At 37.7% G+C, this 9,652-nt stretch overlaps 2 protein-coding genes across 2 annotated transcripts; one reads left to right on the top strand and one right to left on the bottom strand.

Moving 5' to 3' along the window:
* Nucleotides 1-4,831: 4,831 nt before the first annotated feature.
* Nucleotides 4,832-6,108, bottom strand: LOC134213539 (uncharacterized). Its single transcript, XM_062692676.1, has 3 exons — nt 5,916-6,108; nt 5,367-5,812; nt 4,832-5,302 (listed from the first exon to the last, which is right to left on the bottom strand). Exons 1-3 carry the CDS (start codon nt 5,928-5,930, stop codon nt 4,945-4,947), a joined length of 819 nt encoding a protein of 272 aa, XP_062548660.1. The 5' UTR covers nt 5,931-6,108; the 3' UTR covers nt 4,832-4,944.
* A 380-nt stretch (nt 6,109-6,488) lies between these two features.
* Nucleotides 6,489-9,445, top strand: LOC134213538 (zinc finger protein Xfin-like). Its single transcript, XM_062692675.1, has 5 exons — nt 6,489-6,998; nt 7,065-7,339; nt 8,269-8,478; nt 8,543-8,854; nt 8,914-9,445. The coding sequence occupies exons 1-5, from the start codon at nt 6,855-6,857 to the stop codon at nt 9,380-9,382; spliced, it is 1,410 nt and encodes a 469-aa protein (XP_062548659.1). The 5' UTR covers nt 6,489-6,854; the 3' UTR covers nt 9,383-9,445.
* The last annotated feature ends 207 nt before the right edge of the window (nt 9,446-9,652 follow it).

Genomic DNA, 9,652 nt, shown 5'->3' with positions numbered 1-9,652 from the left:
TATTTTGAAAACAAACATTGCTTCATGGATTCCGGATAATGCAAGCGTTTTCATCCTAAACTAATTCCCTTATCTGGTAGAGGAAAGCTTAATCTGTCGGATACATACCGTGGTTTCCTCATGAAATGCTTGTTTTAGCAGGAATTCGCCTTCCAATGTTTGTTTACAAAATAAGTTACGCCCAAATCGCAAAGCGGTCCCGAAGTGTTTAATTATTTTCTATATATTGGCAAAAAATACTCGACGCGTTTCTGTTAAATTGAAATGTTACCGGGTTTAAAGTACGTACTTCAGTATTGCTTAAGGACATAGTTGGAAGAGTACCACGATGGCAGTCAAGATGGCACCGGACCTTCCACGAGTCAACCCCACAGCTCCCGCACCCCTCTCCCACCAGCATTCGAATACTTCGAACAGCATCGAACAAAAGTTTAATATTCAAATTACTAACCTGTTCACAACATATTTATTTACTTCCCGTGATAATGAACATGTTTCTTCAAAAAGTCCTATGCATTTCGGCACGAATTATAGCATTAATCAGCAATTTCGTGCCAATTTAATAGCCACTCGCGATTTGGTGGGTTTATCACTGCACTTCACTTCTTCTCAAAGGGCACTGAAAATATCAAGTTTTTACTCACTTCTCCGCACATGAACACCCCGAAATGTTGATGGAATGCAAATTGAACATCAATTTTCGAAATCAGTCACTTGTTTAAACCGAAAACTTAATATAAACTGCTATTTTTGCCCGAAAAAAAAACGATTAAAAACTGATCGCGGAGCGAATATAAACAACGGCACCCGCAGCAGCAAACTAATAAACAGGGTGGTTCAAAACATAATTTTGCTCCGCCACGCTCAGTCGATTATGATTTATAATTTGGGTGTCATCCGATGGTTTGGGCTGGTTAGAATAGAGGCTTTCCGTGCACAGGTTGTTTCAGGTTTGTATGACAGTTGATATGGCGAGGTTGAATTTTACGTTATTCTGATTATGGCACTCCGTCATTGGGCTATGGCAAGGGGGGAGACCATATGACTGGATGAAATATTCAAGAGCTTCAACTTCATAGACAAACCATATAGAATGGTCGTTCCAATAGTTGGGAGTGGATTTTAAGCGAGGTTGCGAATCTTTAGCATGATAATTAGGCTTCTCAGAAGGCATCAGTGAAACGTGCAATTTAACAAAATACCCAGAATTTGTGTGTGATATCTATCACACCAGGGGCAGATACTTCTAGTCTAGTCTAGTCTACACAATCGCGCTAGGAGCAAATGCTTCATACAAAAAGTGTGACGTGGGGTATAAAATGCTATTTTTGCGTTACGTAATCAATGGATCTTTCCTGCGGTGCGGTTTTCGTTCAGTGAAGTCTCAGATGCTTTCAGCTATGTGGGTTCACTTTCCGCCAGCGTTTGGAGGGGAGGCACTGTAGCCAATGTAATAAAAGGTTTAGTTTCCCATACTAGTTTTCATACAAACTTGAACCGGCTTGCGCTCAACCAGTTTTTGTTAAAATCGGTTTTTGGAGGACACTCGGAGCATGGGACGGAATCGAGTGAGTATGGTGGTGCTGGGTCGTTTTTTGAACCACCCTACTAATATTCTTTGTTTTTTTTATAAATACGACACAAATACTACTACAGTATATGACAGTTTTTATTATACCAATACTTTCAAAGCTTTGTTTTGGTACTCAACCCACCTTCACCTTAATAGTGTAACCATACTCGGATGCAATTAAATTCACACGGTAATGTGTTGAGTACTAATAATACTAGCAATGTGTGCTATAAACGAACAAATTATTTCACAATTTTAACAATATGCAGACACTTGACTTATCAACGTTGACCCCATCATCCGTGGACAGGGAATTCTCCTGATTCCTACGGAAGTTGTTACAAAAATTCCTCCGGGACATTCTTCAGCATTTGTGGAAGCATTCATACAGATTTTTTTATAGAGATACTAAATGAATACTATGTGTTATGTCTAGCCTTAGTCGTAACCACCAGACAGACATGCACGCATATCTAAACACAATAGACGGGTGTGTGATATACAAGTTTACAATGAGGTACGTGCGCGTTCACAGTCAGCAATAAACTAATCTACTTTATTCTTTCAATTGGCCTGGCTGGACCAGCAGCCAGTAGCTTTCGATAGGGTGGTCATCACACTATGTTGAACAGCTGGTCCAGTAAAATTGGAATGTAGAGCCAAATATGACTGCTTTTAGCAACGCCCGGTGAGAACTTCATATGTTTATGAAGTTGCTATATGTACCTAAAATAGAAACCACTGGTGAGAAGATGGGGCGCTATCCTAAAATAGCACAACACAACATGCCGTGGAATGTGGTCCTTCCATGATATTGAAACGCTGGCGAACCTACACGGAGAAACACGTTTACTCATTAATGGGTACTTTTTCTTTGCTATCTCTGTCTCTCTGCTGAAAAATTTACCCATTTTGGGAGAATAAGTGGATCTACTCATTTAAATGAGTAAATCCACTTATTCTTCCAAAATGGGTGAATTTTTCTGCAGAGAGAAAGAGATAGCAGAGAAAAAGTACCCATTAATGAGTAAACGATTTTTACCGGGTAGCGGAAGTCGAGCTTTACTGAACAACGCACTCAAGACAGAGCAGCATTGCATGCTTTTGCTGTCTCTTTCGCCTTGGATATAGGGCACTGCACGGACTGCTTTGTCTCTTTCTCGCTGCAAAGAAATTAGAAAACAACAAGGCCAGTAAACGTCAAAATTTATGAGGAACGAAAGAGAAAGAGATGTTTCCGTGCAGTGCCCTATACGGGAGTGCCGTTCATCGATTGTTGATACACAAAGAGCCTACCGTATGGAGGCACCATATTTGACACAGTTAAGAAAATTTTGAAAAGAATCATTATTTAAAAAATAATTGCAAAATGGATTCGCTTAATATTCTGCATAACGAGCTTTCTACTATTATAGAATATGTACAAAAAATGAAACTTCGGAATATAAGTTTATTTCTTAGTTTTTAAATTTGTTTTTATGTGGTACTTGAGGTGCCCAACTTGACGCACTAATTTTACCATGTTCCTTATTTGACGTAAAGTTGTTCCTAATTTGACGCACTTTGAAACTATGTTAAAACTCAATCAAATAAACGCCTTATTTCTTTTATTTTACAATGGCAGCGCAAAAGAACTTTGCACGGTATAAAATAACAAGTTAATTAATTTTACAAAGCGGCATTTAATTTATTTTTGTTCAGTTGTTCTGCAAGTGGCATGTAAGTGTTTTGTTAGTTTCATGTACCCTACACATCAATCAAAATACTTCTCAATTAGGTTCAAGAGTCATGTCAAAACATATATTCACGGAAGAACTAACTTTGACATTTAATTGCATAACCATCCTATCATGGTCTGTTGCATTTGTAATAAAAACCACTTTCTTTGGTAATCTTCAATTTGGAATCCATAAACTGAGACGGATACAAGGCAAGGAACGCAACCCGTATATGAACCCTTTTAGAACAACGTTGAAGCTACCAATATGCAATGCAAACCGGCAGGTATATCTAAAAATATGAGCTGTCTGACTATATACATTTTTTCAATAAACTATTAACGTAAACTGAAGCTTATATAAGAAAGCCAGGCATATTTTTCTTTGATTTCCTATTCAGGCTTGCCTGACTAGTAGCTTGCATAGCAATGGAGTAATTGATTTATAATGTGTTCATTTTGTTGGCCTGTTAGAATTTCGTACAGAGAAAGTAAATTGAATTGTATGATACTAACTTATTATATAATATTATTTTCTTGCGAGAATCTAAAAACCAGAAAAGAAAAACTGCATAATTACCAAATACTGTGTGAGAAACGCGTGAAAAAAACGCATCAAAATCGAAGACAGCATAAGGCATACTACCATGGGTTGGACACTTAGTGGAATAATTCAATGTTGATTTATATTCTAAGTAGTAGAGATTTAATTAAAATAAAATGAATACATATTGCTTTTTCTAAGAGTATTATTGAAGTTTTTAAGCACAGCATTTTATATTCGTCTGATAATGTTATTTAGGAACATCAAAATGAATTTTGAACCTAATTTGACGCAGAACATTTTGAGTTGAAAAATGCGTTCAAATGTTGCAATGTTCATCATAAAAGGAAAAGTTTACTCATAAGGTTCAGTTGTTTGTAGGTAGGGGTCGAAAATTCTCACAAAAGTCATTTTGCGTGCAAAAAATGATCATTCGATCCTTAGCATTGTGGCTAAGAAAGCGAAAAATTGACGCATTATGAGTATGACCTCCATATATTTTATTTGGATAAGTTAATTCTTCATCGATAATATGCTTTTTATGCCATATATGCAAAGAAGAAGAGCAAATAAAGCCGTCTAGCTTAATTCTTTGATATATTTTTGGCGAAAATAAGTTTTATGAATCATTTGATATGAAAGTGCGCCAAGTTTGGACCTGCGTCAAATACCTATGGTTCTTCCACAATACTTTGAAAATTATAGTTTGTTCTATGATGGCTATCTGTTTTGTGATAGCACTCAAATACGGGCGCTAGCATAAGAATAGCGATGAGAACTCCTGAGGAGGTGCTCTAAATTATCTTATTTGTTCGTATAAATAGTGACATAATGCATTAGAAATTGCATACATTCAGACAATAATAGCATTTAAATTTATGCTCCTCTTGGCATTCCCTTTATGTGCATTACTTTTGTGTAAATTTCAACAACTTTTTTATCTGTGTCAGATTCTCTGATGTCAAAGTTGGCTTTCGAAGAATATTAAAACCTAAAATTGGCATTGAATATCTCACAGTAGTGTTCTATCTAATATCTAATCTAATACTTGATTAACCACGCCATGGTTGGTAAAATGTTGAGAAATTTGTGACACTTATGTCACTTTATTTACATAGGATAATATGGATTAGAAGATGAGGAACTTTGTTCATATCCACTGGTGTCAGGCTCTTCTTTGATCAGTGGATCAATCATGTGCTCCGGGATGTATTCTACTGCACCAAAATCTTCAGCTTTCCGTTTAACACTTTGACTCACAGGCCCAAATCCATGATATTTCCGCACGTGAAGAGTGTAGTTTGAAACAATGATGTTTCCTGACCTATCTTTAGACAGTTTCGCCTTTGTACTGCATAAAGGACAGAAGACGTACGCATCTGGGATGCCCTGCTCCATGACGACTTGTATGTCCAAATTATCCTGGATAATCTTCAGATAGTCAGGAAGAATTTCCGCTTGGTTGTTCCTAGAAGAAAACAAAACGATTTCAATGTAAAACTGAACACTAAAACAGTGCTCATAAATCTCACGTCACCGCGTTGAGAACTTTCTCCCTCAACAACTGCCGCAGCCTCTGCGGATCATAGTTCTGCAATTGGGAGCAAATCACCACCGGTTTAGCGGCGGGAAGTTCGCTGGTGTGATGTGCGGTGCTACGTAGCGATTGTATAAAACTGTCCAGACCCTTTCTCCGCACCGCCAGTGCGATATTCTTCATCATGCGTCGTTCACCGGACCGAAACCTAAACTCGCTCGGCGTGTGGCAGTACACTCCAAAGTACCTCTTCATCAACTTCTCGTTGGTGGATATGCGTAGTATAGACGGAATGGTTCGCGCTTCCTGTTCGATCTGATCAATGAGTTCATCGTCCAGGTCGGCGATGGAGGAATTGCAGAAACAGGAGAAATGCAACAGATGCTTAATGTTCTCGGGGACAGGTCCCACCAATTTTTCTATTTGGTTCCAAAAATGATACTGCGTAGACAAGATTAGCGAGCCAAATGAAATGGGAACAAAATGTTGAGCTTAATAAATTAAATGAACGGTGGTAATGAATTTTAGCTATGCATATACTTACTTCGAATGGATCCATGACTTAGAAAGTGGAAATAATCAAATGGAAACTGTTGAGCTTACATCGAACGTATACAATTTTAAATGCGGTACGATGGGTACGATAGTTGCGTATAAGCATGAGCCTTGAAAAATGTTCTGCAACTTGGTTCGGCGTTATTTTTGTTTATTAAGTGAATGGGTCTATATGACAGATTATAATAGTTATAAAGGTATAAGGAAGGAGGAAGGAATCCAATAAGAAAAAAATCTGCTCGAAACAAAATTATATTTACCGATTCACAAGTCCACCCATTGTCTGACATCCACAAAAAATATAAAACATGTTTGGAAAAACGGTTTATTATTATTATAGTGCATATACAATTATATTACATGTGTTAAGAAAATAATTCTAATAATAAAAATGCGGATACTAACATGCTCCGTGCGGGGATTATAAGAGCGATCCTGGTTGGTGACTGGTTGTCACTAAACCAGAATGATTTTAAGTTAATTGGGGTCAATGCAGAAATCACTGAAATATAACATCCAGGGGTCTACGGAATTTACCAATTTTGGCTTTACGTAATTTGTGAACGACTAGTCGTTGATACGCAACTGCTCGAACATTATGTTTCGTGCCTAAACGCACATTCCTCCAATTATTAATGTGTATGAGTGAGTACTGCATGACAACTTAATTCCAATTGGAATCATTTGAATGTGATTTTTCAATTAATTTGCGACCAAGTCCTCTTTGTTGGTAAATATCAGGTGAATTTTAAACATCTTTAAATATTTCCATTTCTTACCTACTTTGCAAATACGTACCTAATAAAAGAAAGTCTTTTCTGCCTCGGAACAATTGATCCGCACATGAAGTATTTTCTCATACTTCTCATCAGCTGGATAGTGTTTGTTTTTATTTCATATTAGACAATAAGGTGCAACTAGTGGTCAAATGGGTTCGAAAGCCATTTCAGTAGCTACTACCGTTAAAGACTTCAACAAAGTTTGTAGATTGTGCTTAAGTGACAAATATTTAGAAAATATATTTGAACAAGATGAATTACCTAAATGGATATCGGAGTACCTTTCGATCGAGGTAAGTAACGGGACTTGGTCTCCACATGTAGCACAACTATTTTCCCTTATTGTTTACCCATCTCAGGTCTCCACGACCGACGAAGTTAGTAAACTGATTTGCGTAATGTGTAGCGCGCGTTTGAAGGAATTCAGCGATTTTCAGCGATCGTGCCAAGAAGCTCAGGACATTCTTCGCAAAGAAGCATCCAAGAATCGAATAAAAACTGAAGATCAATCAATCCTATGCGATGTGTGCCTTCAAACATTCCAAACTCGGAAGAAGTTGAATGATCATAAGAGGCTGGTTCACGGTCCAAAGAATTATGAGTGTTCCATTTGCGACAAATCTTTCTTCAAACCGTAAGTAAATTTGCACATGATCTATGATCGGATCAATTTATGATGAAAATGCCAAAACCATGTCCATACAAGAACCAAACATAAATTTGTTCGAGACAACCTTAATCTTGGGAAGACGAGACAAATCTCTTACGTAATTAGAGTGGTATCCCTGCATGAAAGCTACTAAAGCAATAAGCACACATAATTCTATAGGAAAATTAGTTTTACGCGATTGCGCGAGTTGATTGATTGGGAAAATTTCGAGTTTAATTGATCTCAACGAACCCCCCCTCGCTTGAGAATTTCCCTCGACGTTGAGGTCATTTGCATGTTTCATGTTCATAGAAGTTAAAATACTAAATTCCATCCAGAAAGTATAAAGATATGGAGGCGCATGGTACATTCGTGCTTTTGTGCATCAATTTAGCAACCCAGCATGTTCATTGGCTCTAGGTACAAGGTTTGATTAATAACAAAGAGACGCAGTGTCAAAAGTGGAACAGGCAGCGTGTTTGATGTCAAATCGATTGTTCTTAAGGTTCTTAAAGGTAGTAGTATTGCGCCACTTGTATAATGCAGGCACTCTCTAGCTAGGGACTTGCATAGACATGATGGGTTGCTATCGGTTTAATACCAGGCGTGGTTGACGTGGTTGATGAACAAATTCTCGCTTAACTTTTCAAAAGGTCCTAAGTAACATTTTTTTCGTGAATTAATTTGAATACTGCAATCAATAGCTTTCATGTTGTTCTGTTGATTGCGCTGTTCAAATTAATTCATGAAAAAAATGTTACTTAGGTCCTTTTGAAAAGTAAAGCGAGAATTCATTAATACTCCAGAACAATTTGGAGAACTTAGAGCACATATTTGTCATATAAGTTTTTATTCTGAAGCTACATCAATCTAATGTCTATTGTCTAACTAATGAAATTTAATCTTGATTGCAGTTCACGTTTAGAAGCACATATGACAACCCATAATGAACAAAACCTTTATGACTTGAAGCCCCCAGTCAAAGTTGATCCTGCAAATCGACTTCAATGCGAAGTGTGCCTTAAATTTTTCGCAACTAAGAAGCAACTGTGGGACCATCGGAGACTGGTTCATGGACCAAAAAAACATGTTTGCTCCCTTTGTCCTAAATCGTTCGTACAACGGTAAGAATTATCACAACTCATCCATTACCATGTGATTGAAACATCCACAAATTTCTGTTTACAGTCTGGGTTTGGAAAAACATTTAGCGAGTCATAGTAATGCACGCCCCACAAAAACGAGCTTCAACGCAACTGTATTGGCTAAAAGAGCATCAAATCCTATGGACGGTTTCGGACTGAGCAAACAAAATATGCCAATTAGAGGTGATGTACACGAAAATGGTTCTACAACTAGTGAAGACATAAAATATGATATTAAATGCGGTGAATGTGGTAAAGTTTTCGACATAAAAAGAAAACTATGGGATCACCGAAGAATGGTTCATGGACCTAAGAAACAGAAGTGTCCCTTTTGCGATAAGGCTTTCGTCACGCGGTAACTGTTCATTTTTTTTTATTTTTCCATAAATGATAACGCAAATTCTCCAATTTTAGCCGAGACATGGAGAAGCATATCCCAGTTCATAGGCGTCAAATTTCGCGGGCGGAGATGAGGAAGCACCAGACAATCTTGCAGAAACAAAAACCTAGTTTTGAATGGAAGCCAATGCAACAATTTAAAATCGAGTCGCAAAGTGCTGTGGCACCATCGCCAGTGAAAGATGAATTTGAATCATCGAATTTCGAAGATGAATTCGAATCTTCGAATTGCGAAGATGAACTACCAGATGATTACGATTATGTCGGAACCGAACCCACTGTTAAAGATGAACGGAAGAGCCCAATCCAGAAGGTGGCATGTACTATCTGCAACCAGCTGATCCATCCTTCGCTTACCTCGCTGAAGAAGCATTTGAAGACGCACGATGTGGTGGAAGTAAAGGATTCGTCGGCGGACGAAGAGGAAGAGATTTTTGAAGTTGAAGAGATTAAAGTTGAACCGTTTACAATTGATGACGACTGATATTTACTTTTGTATTATGAAGATGAAATGTTGACAATAAAATATATTTTTGATGAAAAAAAATCATAAGGGTTGTGTACAAGACACTACCGCCCGACGTAAACTACGTAAAACAGTTTGGTGAAATGAAGAATCTAGTGCCAGTGCAAGAATACATATTTGCAGGAGCTTGTTATTCTGCTACGAACGGCAACGTAATTCTGCTACGACGTCGTACTTTGAACAAATTCGTCTCGCCTCAATCTTCCTATGTTTAAAATGGTGTCCATG

Source organism: Armigeres subalbatus, chromosome 2 (genome assembly GCF_024139115.2).
Source record: "Armigeres subalbatus isolate Guangzhou_Male chromosome 2, GZ_Asu_2, whole genome shotgun sequence".
In the NCBI taxonomy this organism is placed as follows: domain Eukaryota; kingdom Metazoa; phylum Arthropoda; class Insecta; order Diptera; family Culicidae; genus Armigeres; species Armigeres subalbatus.
Note: the sequence above shows the minus strand (reverse complement) of the source record. Positions and strands in the feature narration are given on the sequence as shown.